Source organism: Oncorhynchus mykiss, chromosome 13 (assembly GCF_013265735.2).
Source record: "Oncorhynchus mykiss isolate Arlee chromosome 13, USDA_OmykA_1.1, whole genome shotgun sequence".
NCBI classification, from domain to species: domain Eukaryota; kingdom Metazoa; phylum Chordata; class Actinopteri; order Salmoniformes; family Salmonidae; genus Oncorhynchus; species Oncorhynchus mykiss.
In genome coordinates, this window is record NC_048577.1 from 70,896,247 (window position 1) to 70,913,940 (window position 17,694).

The following is a 17,694-nucleotide window of genomic DNA, read 5'->3' on the forward strand; positions in this document are numbered from 1 at the left end:
GGTGTAATCCAGGCAGTATTATGTGGTGTAATCCAGGCAGTAATATGTGGTGTAATCCAGGCAGTATCATGTGTGGTAATCCAGGCAGTACTATGTAGTGTAATCCAGGCAGTACTATGTGGTGTAATCCAGGCATTATTATGAGGTGTAATCCAGGCAGTATTATGTGGTGTAATCCAGGCAGTATTATGTGGTGTAATCCAGGCAGTATTATGTGGTGTAATCCAGGCAGTATTATGTGGTGTTATCCAGGCAGTATTATGTGGTGTAATCCAGGCAGTATTATGTGGTGTAATCCAGGCAGTACTATGTGGTGTAATCCAGGCAGTACTATGTGGTGTAATCCAGGCAGTACTATGTGGTGTAATCCAGGCAGTACTATGTGGTGTAATCCAGGCAGTACTATGTGGTGTAATCCAGGCAGTGTTATGTGGTGTAATCCAGGCAGTACTATGTGGTGTAATCCAGGCAGTAATATGTGGTGTAATCCAGGAAGTATTATGTGGTGTAATCCAGGCGGTAATATGTGGTGTAATCCAGGCAGTATTATGTGGTGTAATCCAGGCACTATTATGTGGTGTAATCCAGGCAGTATACCTAGCTATCCACTGATGTGATCATTCTCGCTCATTTTTTAGAATAAAAGCCTGAAACTATGTCTAAAGACTGTTCACACCCTGTGGAAGCCACAGGGAAAGGAATCTGGTTGATATCCCTTTAAATGGAGGATTGCAATGGAAAAGAGACGTTTCAGAATAACAGCACTTCCTGGTTGGATTTTCCTCAGGTTTTTGCCTGCAATATCAGTTCTGTTATACTCACAGACAATATGTTGACAGTTTTGGAAACTTTAGAGTGTTTTCTATCCTAATCTGCCAATGATATGCATATTCTAGCTTCTGGGCCTGAGAAATAGGCAGTTTACTTTGGACACATTTTTCATCCAAACATCAAAATACTTCCGCCTTGTCTCAAGAGGTTTTAACAAACCTCAGAATCAGGTTATAGGAAGGATCTTATTGAAGACATTTACATCATTAAGGAATCCATGAAACTCTTTGGTTATTCCATATCTCTTTTTGTACTAATCTGAACACAATCTCTTTACGTATTACAAACATGTACAGTACAGAGTTTGGAGTTGGACCCAGTTCACACAACCTGTCTGCATTTTGAGATGATCATATATTTTGATCTTGTTTATCACCTCTAACAGGTCTGATTGGTGACCAGTCTAGTAACTCACCTCTAACAGGTCTGATTGGTGACCAGTCTAGTAACTCCTTTACCTTTACCACCTCTAACAGGTCTGATTGGTGACCAGTCTAGTAACTCCTTTATATCACCTCTAACAGGTCTGATTGGTGACCAGTCTAGTAACTCCTTTACCTTTACCACCTCTAACAGGTCTGATTGGTGACCAGTCTAGTAACTCCTTTATCACCTCTAACAGGTCTGATTGGTGACCAGTCTAGTAACTCCTTCATCACCTCTAACAGGTCTGATTGGTGACCAGTCTAGTGACTCCTTTATCACCTCTAACAGGTCTGATTGGTGACCAGTCTAGTAACTCCTTCATCACCTCTAACAGGTCTGATTGGTGACCAGTCCAGTAACTCCTTTATCACCTCTAACAGGTCTGATTGGTGACCAGTCTAGTAACTCCTTCATCACTTCTAACAGGTCTGATTGGTGACCAGTCTAGTAACTCCTTTATCACCTCTAACAGGTCTGATTGGTGACCAGTCTAGTGACTCCTTTACCACCTCTAACAGGTCTGATTGGTGACCAGTCTAGTAACTCCTTTATCACCTCTAACAGGTCTGATTGGTGACCAGTCTAGTAACTCCTTCATCACCTCTAACAGGTCTGATTGGTGACCAGTCTAGTGACTCCTTTATCACCTCTAACAGGTCTGATTGGTGACCAGTCTAGTAACTCCTTCATCACCTCTAACAGGTCTGATTGGTGACCAGTCTAGTAACTCCTTTATCACCTCTAACAGGTCTGATTGGTGACCAGTCTAGTAACTCCTTTACCACCTCTAACAGGTCTGATTGGTGACCAGTCTAGTAACTCCTTTATCACCTCTAACAGGTCTGATTGGTGACCAGTCTAGTAACTCCTTTACTACCTCTAACAGGTCTGATTGGTGACCAGTCTAGTGACTCCTTTACCACCTCTAACAGGTCTGATTGGTGACCAGTCTAGTAACTCCTTTATCACCTCTAACAGGTCTGATTGGTGACCAGTCTAGTGACTCCTTTACCACCTCTAACAGGTCTGATTGGTGACCAGTCTAGTAACTCCTTTATCACCTCTAACAGGTCTGATTGGTGACCAGTCTAGTAACTCCTTTATCACCAGGTGCTAAAGGAGGAACTAAAGTAACATGCAAAACAGGCTAGAAAAAAAGAGGGGTTTATAACAGAACCTGAATTACTGGTTGTTACTGATGGACACTAGATCATCAAATCAACTTCTCACACGGATCTACAGGGACATCGAGCACCAGAAAAATAGAGATATCACTTCATTAATAACACCAGGTACAGTAAAAACATTTATGATGCTTTTTGGTGATCTAGTCTGTCTTTACTAAACAAGTTAGATCTTGTCTGTCTTTACTAAACAAGTTAGATCTTGTCTGTCTTTACTAAACAAGTTAGATCTAGTCTGTCTTTACTAAACAAGTTAGATCTCGTCTGTCTTTACTAAACAAGTTAGATCTAGTCTGTCTTTACTAAACAAGTTAGATCTAGTCTGTCTTTACTAAACAAGTTAGATCTAGTCTGTCTTTACTAAACAAGTTAGATCTAGTCTGTCTTTACTAAACAAGTTAGATCTAGTCTGTCTTTACTAAACAAGTTAGATCTAGTCTGTCCTTACTAAACAAGTTAGAGCTAGTCTGTCCTTACTAAACAAGTTAGATCTAGTCTGTCTTTACTAAACAAGTTAGATCTAGTCTGTCTTCACTAAACAAGTTAGATCTAGTCTGTCCTTACTAAACAAGTTAGATCTAGTCTGTCTTCACTAAACAAGTTAGATCTAGTCTGTCTTTACTAAACAAGTTAGATCTAGTCTGTCTTTACTAAACAAGTTAGATCTAGTCTGTCCTTACTAAACAAGTTAGATCTAGTCTGTCTTCACTAAACAAGTTAGATCTAGTCTGTCCTTACTAAACAAGTTAGATCTAGTCTGTCCTTACTAAACAAGTTAGATCTAGTCTGTCCTTACTAAACAAGTTAGATCTAGTCTGTCTTTACTAAACAAGTTAGATCTAGTCTGTCTTTACTAAACAAGTCTGTCCCCCCTCCATCTACACCTGCATTGCTTGCTGTTTGGGGTTTTAGGCTGGGTTTCTGTACAGCACTTTGAGATATCAGCTGATGTACGAAGGGCTATATAAATACATTTGATTTGATTGCAGTGGATTTAACAGGTGACATCAATAAGGGATCATATCTTTCACCTGGATTCACCTGGTCAGTCTATGTCATGGAAAGAGCAGTTCTTCCTAATGTTTTATACTCAGTGAATATTTATATACTATTTTATAAGAAGTTTTTCCAGAATAATAAAGCAGTACTATCAAAATGTATTAACTTTTAATAAGTTGACGTTACCTGAAACCTGACAGATTGTGGCTGAAAATATATACATTATCAACACATTTTGTCTGCATTAAAACATGGTACGGTAAGAGAGACAGATTTTCCCTGCTGTTTATGACGGTTCACTTATAACTTTAACAGGTATACTGTTTGGTAACTATTTAAACCTTGCATTCATTGTCATGTAGTTAAATATTTTATTTCCCTTTAAGTTTCATGTTCCTGGATCCTTCGGGAGATTATATTTCAAACTAACACTTGACTCATCCAGGTGTGGTCCCAAATGACACCCTACCAAATTCTTCTAAGTGAAAATGTGCTCAAACCTGCCGGGCTGTTCATGTTGATGACGTTTCATGATAATCGTCAAGAGGGCTCACGTTACTAGGTTACCACAGTTATTTTAGGCCAACGATAACAACTGTCCTATTGTCACTAGTAGAAAGAGGAGGCAGGGAAGCGCTACTGAGGTACACAATAGTACATTCTGGTAGACAGAAGGTCAAATCAAATCAAATGTTATTTGTCACATACACATGGTTAGCAGATGTTAATGCGAGTGTAGCGAAATGCTTGTGCTTCTAGTTCCGACAATGCAGTAATAACCAACAAGTAATCTAACTAACAATTCCAAAACTACTGTCTTGTACACAGTGTGAGGGGATAAAGAATATGTACATAAGGATATATGAATGAGTGATGGTACAGAGCAGCATAGGCAAGATACAGTAGATGGTATCGAGTACAGTATATACATATGAGATGAGTATGTAAACAAAGTGGCATAGTTAAAGTGGCTAGTGATACATGTATTACATAAGGATACAGTCGATGATATAGAGTACAGTATATACGTATGCATATGAGATGAATAATGTAGGGTAAGTAACATTATATAAGGTAGCATTGTTTAAAGTGGCTAGTGATATATTTACATAATTTCCCATCAATTCCCATTATTAAAGTGGCTGGAGTTGAGTCAGTGTCAGTGTGTTGGCAGCAGCCACTCAATGTTAGTGGTGGCTGTTTAACAGTCTGATGGCCTTGAGATAGAAGCTGTTTTTCAGTCTCTCGGTCCCAGCTTTGATGCACCTGTACTGACCTCGCCTTCTGGATGATAGCGGGGTGAACAGGCAGTGGCTCGGGTGGTTGATGTCCTTGATGATCTTTATGGCCTTCCTGTGACATCGGGTGGTGTAGGTGTCCTGGAGGGCAGGTAGTTTGCTCCCGGTGATGCGTGTTGCAGACCTCACTACCCTCTGGAGAGCCTTACGGTTGAGGGCGGAGCAGTTGCCGTACCAGGCGGTGATACAGCCCGCCAGGATGCTCTCGATTGTGCATCTGTAGAAGTTTGTGAGTGCTTTTGGTGACAAGCCGAATTTCTTCAGCCTCCTGAGGTTGAAGAGGCGCTGCTGCGCCTTCTTCACAATGCTGTCTGTGTGAGTGGACCAATTTAGTTTGTCTGTGATGTGTATGCCGAGGAACTTAAAACTTGCTACCCTCTCCACTACTGTTCCATCGATGTGGATAGGGGGGTGTTCCCTCTGCTGTTTCCTGAATTCCACAATCATCTCCTTAGTTTTGTTGACGTTGAGTGTGAGGTTATTTTCCTGACACCACACTTTTACTAAGGTGCTCTTTGGTAAAAGGGGTGAATTGGTCATCAAAAAGAAAGGAGGACCAAGGCACTCTTCATATAATTAATTCAAATGCCTTTATTTGTAGGGCATGTTCAATAGAAACAAAGTTTTATAAACCCGACGTGTTTCGGCTGCATGGCCTTCGTCAGGGATTTGCTTTCGTTGGATTTTTAAAACTTTGTTTCTATTGAACATGCCCTACAAATAAAGGCATTTTAAAGGAAGAGTGCCTTGGTCCTCCTTTCTTTTTGAAGTTCTATTGTCACGTTCCACAGCAAGAAAACCAAATATGTCACTGAAACAGAAGGGGGAACTAACAAAGAGTCACTGACAGCAACCAAAACGACAAGGCTGGGGTTTTAGGAGGGGTTCTGAAAGACACTCATGGTGTCCACTGAACGTTGACTAGCAACAACAACTGGAGCCTAATAGACACCAACCATGAGACCCACTAAATTCACCAAGAACAGGCAAACAAAATGAAAACACACACCAAACTTAAAGACAGGAAGTACAAAGACAACTGGAGGAGTTAACCCTCCACATCTATCAAGACAACTAAAGGAGTAAACACTCCACATCTACCAAGACAACTAAAGGAGTTAACCCTCCACATCTATCAAGACAACTAGAGGAGTTAACCCTCCACATCTCTCAAGACAACTAGAGGAGTTAACCCTCCACATCTATCAAGACAACTAAAGGAGTAAACACTCCACATCTACCAAGACAACTAAAGGAGTTAACCCTCCACATCTATCAAGACAACTAAAGGTGTTAACCCTCCACATCTATCAAGACAACTAGAGGAGTTAAGCCTCCACATCTATCAAGACAACTGGAGGAGTTAACCCTCCACATCTATCAAGACAACTGAAGGAGTTAACCCTCCACATCTACCAAGACAACTAGAGGAGTTAACCCTCCACATCTATCAAGACAACTGGAGGAGTTAACCCTCCACATCTATCAAGACAACTGGAGGAGTTAACCCTCCACATCTATCAAGACAACTGGAGGAGTTAACCCTCCACATCTATCAAGACAACTGGAGGAGTTAACCCTCCACATCTATCAAAACAACTGGAGTAGTTAACCCTCCACATCTACCAAGACAACTAGAGGAGTTAACCCTCCACATCTCTAAAGACAACTAAAGGTGTTAACCCTCCACATCTCTCAAGACAACTAAAGGAGTTAACCCTCCACATCTATGAAGACAACTAGAGGAGTTAACCCTCCACATCTACCAAGACAACTAAAGGAGTTAACCCTCCACATCTATCAAGACAACTAAAGGTGTTAACCCTCCACATCTATCAAGACAACTAAAGGTGTTAACCCTCCACATCTCTCAAGACAACTAGAGGAGTTAACCCTCCACATCTCTCAAGACAACTAGAGGAGTTAACCCTCCACATCTATCAAGACAACTAAAGGAGTAAACACTCCACATCTACCAAGACAACTAAAGGAGTTAACCCTCCACATCTATCAAGACAACTAAAGGTGTTAACCCTCCACATCTATCAAGACAACTAGAGGAGTTAAGCCTCCACATCTATCAAGACAACTGGAGGAGTTAACCCTCCACATCTATCAAGACAACTGAAGGAGTTAACCCTCCACATCTACCAAGACAACTAGAGGAGTTAACCCTCCACATCTATCAAGACAACTGGAGGAGTTAACCCTCCACATCTATCAAGACAACTGGAGGAGTTAACCCTCCACATCTATCAAGACAACTGGAGGAGTTAACCCTCCACATCTATCAAGACAACTGGAGGAGTTAACCCTCCACATCTATCAAAACAACTGGAGTAGTTAACCCTCCACATCTACCAAGACAACTAGAGGAGTTAACCCTCCACATCTCTAAAGACAACTAAAGGTGTTAACCCTCCACATCTCTCAAGACAACTAAAGGAGTTAACCCTCCACATCTATGAAGACAACTAGAGGAGTTAACCCTCCACATCTACCAAGACAACTAAAGGAGTTAACCCTCCACATCTATCAAGACAACTAAAGGTGTTAACCCTCCACATCTATCAAGACAACTAAAGGTGTTAACCCTCCACATCTCTCAAGACAACTAGAGGAGTTAACCCTCCACATCTATCAAGACAACTAATGGTGCTGTTCGGTTCAAATTGACTCAACAGACAAGTATATATATATATATCCTCCAATGTAGGCACTCCTCCTTCTCTAACAACCAGTCTCAATCACCCCTCAGATACTATAGTATTACTGATCTAACAACCAGTCTCTATCACCCCTCAGATACTATAGTATTACTGATGTAACAACCAGTCTCAATCACCCCTCAGATACTATAGTATTACTGATCTAACAACCAGTCTCAATCACCCCTCAGATACTATAGTATTACTGATGTAACAACCAGTCTCTATCACCCCTCAGATACTATAGTATTACTGATCTAACAACCAGTCTCTATCACCCCTCAGATACTATAGTATTACTGATGTAACAACCAGTCTCTATCACCCCTCAGATACTATAGTATTACTGATGTACCAACCAGTCTCTATCACCCCTCAGATACTATAGTATTACTGATGTAACAACCAGTCTCTATCACCCCTCAGATACTATAGTATTACTGATGTACCAACCAGTCTCTATCACCCCTCAGATACTATAGTATTACTGATGTACCAACCAGTCTCTATCACCCCTCAGATACTATAGTATTACTGATCTAACAACCAGTCTCTATCACCCCTCAGATACTATAGTATTACTGATGTAACAACCAGTCTCTATCACCCCTCAGATACTATAGTATTACTGATGTACCAACCAGTCTCTATCACCCCTCAGATACTATAGTATTACTGATGTAACAACCAGTCTCTATCACCCCTCAGATACTATAGTATTACTGATGTACCAACCAGTCTCTATCACCCCTCAGATACTATAGTATTACTGATGTAACAACCAGTCTCTATCACAACTCAGATACGATAGTATTACTGATCTAACAACCAGTCTCTATCACCCCTCAGATACTATAGTATTACTGATGTAACAACCAGTCTCTATCACCCCTCAGATACTATAGTATTACTGATGTACCAACCAGTCTCTATCACCCCTCAGATACTATAGTATTACTGATGTAACAACCAGTCTCTATCACCCCTCAGATACTATAGTATTACTGATGTAACAACCAGTCTCTATCCCCCCTCAGATACTATAGTATTACTGATGTAACAACCATTCTCTATCACCCCTCAGATACTATAGTATTACTGATGTAACAACCAGTCTCTATCACCCCTCAGATACTATAGAATTACTGATGTAACAACCAGTCTCTATCTAGACAACTAGAGAAGTTAACCCTCCACATCTATCAAGACAACTAAAGGTGTTAACCCTCCATATCTATCAAGACAACTAAAGGAGTTAACCCTCCACATCTATCAAGACAACTAGAGGAGTTAACCCTCCACATCTATCAAGACAACTAGAGGAGTTAACCCTCGACATCTATCAAGACAACTAAAGGAGTTAACCCTCCACATCTCTGAATACAACTAGAGGAGTTAACCCTCCACATCTGTCAAGAGAACTAAAGGTGTTAACCCTCCATATCTATCAAGACAACTAAAGGAGTTAACCCTCCACATCTATCAAGACAACTAGAGGAGTTAACCATCCACATCTATCAAGACAACTAGAGAAGTTAACCCTCCACATCTATCAAGACAACTAAAGGTGTTAACCCTCCATATCTATCAAGACAACTAAAGGAATTAACCCTCCACATCTATCAAGACAACTAGAGGAGTTAACCCTCCACATCTCTGAAGACAACTAGAGGAGTTAACCCTCCACATCTGTCAAGACAACTAAAGGTGTTAACCCTCCACATCTATCAAGACAACTAGAGGAGTTAACCCTCCACATCTCTGAAGACAACTAGAGGAGTTAACCCTCCACATCTGTCAAGACAACTAAAGGTGTTAACCCTCCACATCTATCAAGACAACTAGAGGAGTTAACCCTCCACATCTCTGAAGACAACTAGAGGAGTTAACCCTCCACATCTGTTAAGACAACTAAAGGTGTTAACCCTCCACATCTACCAAGACAACTGCCAGCCACTCTTAAATATCACCTGGGCCAGCCGCTCTTAAATATCACCTGGGCCAGCCACTCTTAAATATCACCTGGGCCAGCCACTCTTAAATATCACCTGGGCCAGCCACTCTTAAATATCACCTGGGCCAGCCACTCTTAAATATAACCTGGGCCAACCACTCTTAAATATCACCTGTTCCAGCCACTCTTAAATATCACCTGGGCCAGCCACTCTTAAATATCACCTGGGCCAGCCACTCTTAAATATCACCTGGGCCAGCCACTCTTAAATATCACCTGGGCCAGCCACTCTTAAATATAACCTGGGCCAGCCACTCTTAAATATAACCTGGGCCAACCACTCTTAAATATCACCTGTTCCAGCCACTCTTAAATATCACCTGGGCCAGCCACTCTTAAATATCACCTGGGCCAGCCACTCTTAAATATCACCTTGGCCATCACAATTGAAGCAAATTCCAATGAATGAGATGGACAAGCCAGCACAGGTGTAACACATACTGACTAAGGAGGTGACACCAATTGGTTGTCCCTACGTGCTAACATCCAACCTCGAAATATAAAAATATAATTAAACAGCCCGTAACACTTTTGCCAGTGTTGTGATGTTGGGAACAGCCACATTAGTGCACTCCTGTGCCATAAAGGTCCAGACCTCGTAGCAGAGGCCTATACTGTATATGGAAGGTAACTTAACTCTATAACCATGAACTGTATTGTTTAATGCTGTCTGTTTTCTCTCTCTCTCTCTACCCCCCCCTTCTCTCTATCCCTCTCTCTCTCCCTCCGCCAGGGGTACCATGGTTCAAACATTGAACAATATGGAGGAGCTTAGAAAATCTTCGTTTGGTCGTCCCTCACCCAGGCACGGACTCAAGCTCCTTTTCTGGTTCGCCAACGATTACATCGTCATCAAAAACGACAACCAGATGGTTGCAGATCCCGACCCCAAAGAGGGAGACTTTGGTTTCCATCACTTCCAGAACAGGCGTGAGTGTGAAAACAATGTCTGCAAGAGGCTGCTTCCTTATGATGGCTACCCATTCTATGAGGTGGGCAACCTCCACCTCCCAACATCTAAATCATTGCCTAAATATGTCCGTGAGGGCAACACTCATCAGATAGATACCAGCAACATGGACCGTCTCATCATCAGTATGCGTCCAGACATGACAGTGGATAAGGTCTATGTGACCCAGCACGAGGACCTGAAGAGCTTCGACCCGGTCAACACCTATTGCATCAGCAGGGGGTTGCTCATGATCATATGTGGCCATTCATTGATTAACTTCCTGAAACAGGCGGGCTATTACACCCAAAATGTAATCGCCCCCAGGGAGTCTGGGGATACCAGGATTGATATGGAAGGTGGATGCAGAGCTCCACCCAGCGCTGCACCAGGCTTCTGGGAAAGCTACTGTACCATACTGTAACCAGGCTTCTAAGAAAGCTACTGTACCATACTGTAACCAGGCTTCTAAGAAAGCTACTGTACCATACTGTAACCAGGCTTCTGGGAAAGCTACTGTACCATACTGTAACCAGGCTTCTGGGAAAGCTACTGTACCATACTGTAACCAGGCTTCTGGGAAAGCTACTGTACCATACTGTAACCAGGCTTCTGGGAAAGCTACTGTACCATACTGTAGATCAGTGTCCTTTAGTCCTGGTCCTGGGGACCCTGAAGGGGGGAACTTTTTAGTTTATTACCCCAGCACATTGCTGTTCATTATGGTATGTTCATTTTCACTAATACATTTGGTCATTTATCAGACACTCTTATCCAGAGTGACTTCAGTGCATTAAACTAAGGTAGATAAACAACAACATCCTGTATCACAGTCATAGCAAGTCAACTGTTTCTGTTATCATTACTGAGAGGGTTGTTGCTGTTGGTGTCTGCTACTGGTTAATGTACTTCTGTATTTTAAAATACAAAATACATGCATTTTAATTAAATACACTTGAAAATACAAGTATTTTGTTGTTTATTTTTCAAACATTGATCTTTATGTTATTTTGTAATTTGTATTTTGACATTTTTCCCCTTTCCCTTGTAATCAATGTAGTTTCCTCTTCACTTCAACCCAAAACATGTGATGACATTAAATCAATGTGGAAAAGGCTGATTGGATTTGCAAGTCAACCACATAAGAGCATTTCATCCAGTGGCCGACAATGAATGCAACAAGTAATCATTCTCTAATTCTTTAGTGGCTAATTCATTGAGTCTATATACCAAATCTAGAGTCAATCTGATCTATGGTTCATGAGTAGATGTTTAAAGTATGTGTTAGCATTAGCATGTGTGCTAACATCTATATGTTATCATATTTTATCATATTAGCGTATGTGCATGTACTGGTTAAGTGTGGAAATCTTTGAATGCATCAAAGTTATTTTCTCAAACGCATTATGGACTATTGTGATGAGTCCTATTTAGGGACTATTGTGACGAGTCCTATTTAGGGACCATTGTGATGAGTCCTATTTAGGAACTATTGTGATGAGTCCTATTTAGGGACCATTGTGATGAGTCCTATTTAGGAACTATTGTGATGAGTCCTATTTAGGGACCATTGTGATGAGTCCTATTTAGGCACCATTGTGATGAGTCCATAGTGAATCTGACTTTTAGTCCCTGAGAAGTCTACGATGTGGAGTACAGGTCTCCTTCTACGATGTGGAGTACAGGTCTCCTTCTACGATGTGGAGTACAGGTCTCCTTCTACGATGTGGAGTACAGGTCTCCTTCTACGATGTGGAGTACAGGTCTCCTTCTACGATGTGGAGTACAGGTCTCCTACGATGTGGAGTACAGGTCTCCTTCTACGATGTGGAGTACAGGTCTCCTACGATGTGGAGTACAGGTCTCCTTCTACGATGTGGAGTACAGGTCTCCTTCTACGATGTGGAGTACAGGTCTCCTTCTACGATGTGGAGTACAGGTGTCCTTCTACGATGTGGAGTACAGGTCTCCTTCTACGATGTGGAGTACAGGTCTCCTACGATGTGGAGTACAGGTCTCCTTCTACGATGTGGAGTACAGGTCTCCTTCTACGATGTAGAGTACAGGTCTCCTTCTACGATGTGGAGTACAGGTCTCCTACGATGTGGAGTACAGGTCTCCTACGATGTGGAGTACAGGTCTCCTTCTACGATGTGGAATACAGGTCTCCTTCTACGATGTGGAGTACAGGTCTCCTTCTACGATGTAGAGTACAGGTCTCCTTCTACGATGTGGAGTACAGGTCTCCTACGATGTGGAGTACAGGTCTCCTACGATGTGGAGTACAGGTCTCCTTCTACGATGTGGAGTACAGGTCTCCTTCTACGATGTGGAGTACAGGTCTCCTTCTACGATGTGGAGTACAGGTCTCCTTCTACGATGTGGAGTACAGGTCTCCTACGATGTGGAGTACAGGTCTCCTTCTACGATGTGGAGTACAGGTCTCCTTCTACGATGTGGAGTACAGGTCTCCTTCTACGATGTGGAGTACAGGTCTCCTACGATGTGGAGTACAGGTCTCCTACGATGTGGAGTACAGGTCTCCTTCTACGATGTAGAGTACAGGTCTCCTTCTACGATGTGGAGTACAGGTGTCCTTCTACGATGTGGAGTACAGGTCTCCTTCTACGATGTGGAGTACAGGTCTCCTTCTACGATGTGGAGTACAGGTCTCCTTCTACGATGTGGAGTACAGGTCTCCTTCTACGATGTGGAGTACAGGTCTCCTACGATGTGGAGTACAGGTCTCCTACGATGTGGAGTACAGGTCTCCTTCTACGATGTAGAGTACAGGTCTCCTTCTACGATGTGGAGTACAGGTGTCCTTCTACGATGTGGAGTACAGGTCTCCTTCTACGATGTGGAGTACAGGTCTCCTTCTACGATGTGGAGTACAGGTCTCCTTCTACGATGTGGAGTACAGGTCTCCTTCTACGATGTGGAGTACAGGTCTCCTTCTACGATGTGGAGTACAGGTCTCCTACGATGTGGAGTACAGGTGTCCTTCTACGATGTGGAGTACAGGTCTCCTTCTACGATGTGGAGTACAGGTGTCCTTCTACGATGTGGAGTACAGGTCTTCTACGATGTGGAGTACAGGTCTCCTTCTACGATGTGGAGTACAGGTCTCCTTCTACGATGTGGAGTACAGGTCTCCTTCTACGATGTGGAGTACAGGTCTCCTACGATGTGGAGTACAGGTCTCCTTCTACGATGTGGAGTACAGGTGTCCTTCTACGATGTGGAGTACAGGTCTCCTTCTACGATGTGGAGTACAGGTCTCCTTCTACGATGTGGAGTACAGGTGTCCTTCTACGATGTGGAGTACAGGTCTCCTTCTACGATGTGGAGTACAGGTCTCCTTCTACGATGTGGAGTACAGGTCTCCTTCTACGATGTGGAGTACAGGTGTCCTTCTACGATGTGGAGTACAGGTCTCCTACGATGTGGAGTACAGGTATCCTTCTACGATGTGGAGTACAGGTGTCCTTCTACGATGTGGAGTACAGGTCTCCTTCTACGATGTGGAGTACAGGTGTCCTTCTACGATGTGGAGTACAGGTCTCCTTCTACGATGTGGAGTACAGGTCTCCTTCTACGATGTGGAGTACAGGTGTCCTTCTACGATGTGGAGTACAGGTCTCATATCAGTTCTTTCACTGGCTGCATCTTCACTGAGAAACCACACCTTCAACACCGGTAGCCATCTTTTAAATCCAAGCCCAGAGCCCTTGGTCATCTCTCCTGTCAGTCACCTGGCTTAGATTAGAGAGACGACAACTGAGAATGTACATTTTTTATTTGATTTAATCTTTATTTAACTAGGCAAGTCAGTTAAGAACAAATTTTTATTTTACAATGACTGCCTACAACGGCCAAACCTGGACGACACTGGGCAAATTGTGCTCCGCCCTACGGGACTCACAACCACAGCCAGATGTGATACTGCCTGAATTATATAGCCTGGAGCACATGTCTGTCAAATCCAAAATGGCACCCTATTCGCTATATAGTGCACTACTTTTGACCAGAGCCCATACAAAGTAGTGTACTATATAGTGGATAGGGTGCCATTGGGTCTCACTAGTGTTCTATGTTCTGATGCCTCATTCAGTAGTAGCAGGTTGGAGCAGGGCGCTGGCCCCTGGCTTCAGTAGAGGATATGAACCCCACATGGGCCACATCCACTGACTAGTCAACTTTTTTGTAAGACAAGCCTGATTCCATGTTGTGTAATGATATAACCCCATGGAGGTGGGGGAAGTGCATGTTATGGTTTAACTGTCATGTGAATATAGTAATCATTTATATTGCAAAGCTAAGTAGAATTTACTGTCTATTTTCTGTGTATTTTTTACTTTTGAAACTATGGAGAAAATCACAGAATAAACACTTAATTTAATCTGAAAGATGTGTGTGGTTTAACAGCGCTGGTTGGTGCTGCATGTGTTTCTACGTGATCCTCTCACTCCACCTTGTGGCCACAGATGGAACAGCACTCCAGACTGACTGAAGAGGAGAAAGAGATGGAGAGTGACGGAGAAAAACTAAGAGAGGTATGAAGACGCCGACACACATCAGATCACGTTGATACAGCCTCCCTGTGCTATGTGGTGTAATCCAGGCAGTACTATGTGTTGTAATCCAGACAGTATTATGTGGTGTAATCCAGGCAGTACTATGTGGTGTAATCCAGGCAGTACTATGTGGTGTTATCCAGGCAGTACTATGTGTTGTAATCCAGGCAGTAGTATGTGGTGTAATCCAGGCAGTATTATGTGGTGTAATCCAGGCAGTATTATGTGGTGTAATCCAGGCAGTAGCATGTGGTGTAATCCAGGCAGTATTATGTGGTGTAATCCAGGCAGTACTATGTGGTGTAATCCAGGCAGTATTATGTGGTGTAATCCAGGCAGTGTTATGTGGTGTAATCCAGGCAGTAGCATGTGGTGTAATCCAGGCAGTACTATGTGGTGTAATCCAGTCAGTACTATGTGGTGTAATCCAGGCAGTATTATGTGGTGTAATCCAGGCAGTGTTATGTGGTGTAATCCAGGCAGTATTATGTAGTGTAATCCAGGCAGTACTATGTGGTGTTATCCAGGCAGTACTATGTGTTGTAATCCAGGCAGTATTATATGGTGTAATCCAGGCAGTATTATGTGGTGTAATCCAGTCAGTACTATGTGGTGTAATCCAGGCAGTGTTATGTGGTGTAATCCAGGCAGTATTATGTGGTGTAATCCAGGCAGTACTATGTGGTGTAATCCAGGCAGTATTATGTGGTGTAATCCAGGCAGTATTATGTGGTGTAATCCAGGCAGTATTATGTGGTGTAATCCAGGCAGTATTATGTGGTGTAATCCAGGCAGTATTATGTGGTGTAATCCAGGCAGTATTATGTAGTGTAATCCAGGCAGTACTATGTGTTGTAATCCAGGCAGTATTATATGGTGTAATCCAGGCAGTGCTATGTAGTGTAATCCAGGCAGTACTATGTAGTGTAATCCAGGCAGTACTATGCAGTGTAATCCAGGCAGTACTATGTGTTGTAATCCAGGCAGTATTATGTGGTGTAATCCAGGCAGTAGTATGTGGTGCAATCCAGGTAGTTCTATGTGGTGTAATCCAGGCAGTGCTATGTGGTGTAATCCAGGCAGTACTATGTGGTGTAATCCAGGCAGTACTATGCGGTGTAATCCAGGCAGTACTATGTGGTGTAATCCAGGCAGTATTATGTGGTGTAATCCAGGCAGTATTATGTGGTGTAATCCAGGCAGTATTATGTGGTGTAATCCAGGCAGTATTATGTGGTGTAATCCAGGCAGTGTTATGTGGTGTAATCCAGGCAGTATTATGTGGTGTAATCCAGGCAGTACTATGTGGTGTAATCCAGGCAGTATTATGTGGTGTAATCCAGGCAGTATTATGTGGTGTAATCCAGGCAGTATTATGTGGTGTAATCCAGGCAGTATTATGTGGTGTAATCCAGGCAGTAGTATGTGGTGTAATCCAGGTAGTTCTATGTGGTGTAATCCAGGCAGTGCTATGTGGTGTAATCCAGGCAGTACTATGTGGTGTAATCCAGGCAGTACTATGCGGTGTAATCCAGGCAGTACTATGTGGTGTAATCCAGGCAGTATTATGTGGTGTAATCCAGGCAGTACTGTGTGGTGTAATCCAGGCAGTACTATGCAGTGTAATCCAGGCAGTACTATGTGTTGTAATCCAGGCAGTATTATGTGGTGTAATCCAGGCAGTACTATCTGGTGTAATCCAGGCAGTACTATGTGGTGCAATCCAGGCAGTACTATGTGGTGTAATCCAGGCAGTACTATGTGGTGTAATCCAGGCAGTATTTTGTGGTGTAATCCAGGCAGTATTATGTGGTGTAATCCAGGCAGTATTATGTGGTGTAATCCAGGCAGTATTATGTGGTGTAATCCAGGCAGTATTATGTGGTGTAATCCAGGCAGTATTATGTGGTGTAATCCAGGCAGTACTATGTGGTATAATCCAGGCAGTACTATGTGGTGTAATCCAGGCAGTATTATGTGGTGTAATCCAGGCAGTACTTTGTGGTGTAATCCAGGCAGTATTATGTGGTGTAATCCAGGCAGTATTATGTGGTGTAATCCAGGCAGTATTATGTGGTGTTATCCAGGCAGTATTATGTGGTGTAATCCAGGCAGTATTATGTGGTGTAATCCAGGCAGTATTATGTGGTGTAATCCAGGCAGTATTATGTGGTGTAATCCAGGCAGTACTATGTGGTGTAATCCAGGCAGTATTATGTGGTGTAATCCAGGCAGTACTATGTGGTGTAATCCAGGCAGTACTATGTGGTGTAATCCAGGCAGTATTATGTGGTGTAATCCAGTCAGTATTATGTGGTGTAATCCAGGCAGTATTATGTGGTGTAATCCAGGCAGTATTATGTGGTGTAATCCAGGCAGTATTATGTGGTGTAATCCAGGCAGTAGTATGTGGTGTAATCCAGGCAGTATTATGTGGTGTAATCCAGGCAGTATTATATGGTGTAATCCAGGCAGTATTATGTGGTGTAATCCAGGTAGTATATGTGGTGTAATCCAGGCAGTATTATGTGGTGTAATCCAGGCAGTATTATGTGGTGTAATCCAGGTAGTATATGTGGTGTAATCCAGGCAGTATTATGTGGTGTAATCCAGGCAGTATTATGTGGTGTAATCCAGGCAGTATTATGTGGTGTAATCCAGGTAGTATATGTGGTGTAATCCAGGCAGTATTATGTGGTGTAATCCAG

General features: G+C 42.6%; 1 protein-coding gene across 2 annotated transcripts in view; it reads left to right on the top strand.

The window, feature by feature from the left end:
• Positions 1 to 11,404, top strand: part of LOC110538792 — a 12,587-nt gene extending 1,183 nt beyond the window's left edge. Inside the window, exons 1-2 of one of the 2 annotated variants that reach the window (XM_036942072.1) lie at positions 2,423 to 2,549; positions 10,194 to 11,404. In XM_036942072.1, the coding sequence (XP_036797967.1) occupies positions 10,201 to 10,833 (633 nt within the window). In that variant the 5' untranslated portion in view covers positions 2,423 to 2,549; positions 10,194 to 10,200 and the 3' untranslated portion in view covers positions 10,834 to 11,404. Of the gene's footprint in view, positions 1 to 2,422; positions 2,550 to 10,193 lie in introns of those variants that run through there. The other variant, XM_036942073.1, reaches the window with a different exon arrangement.
• Positions 11,405 to 17,694: the final 6,290 nt, after the last annotated feature.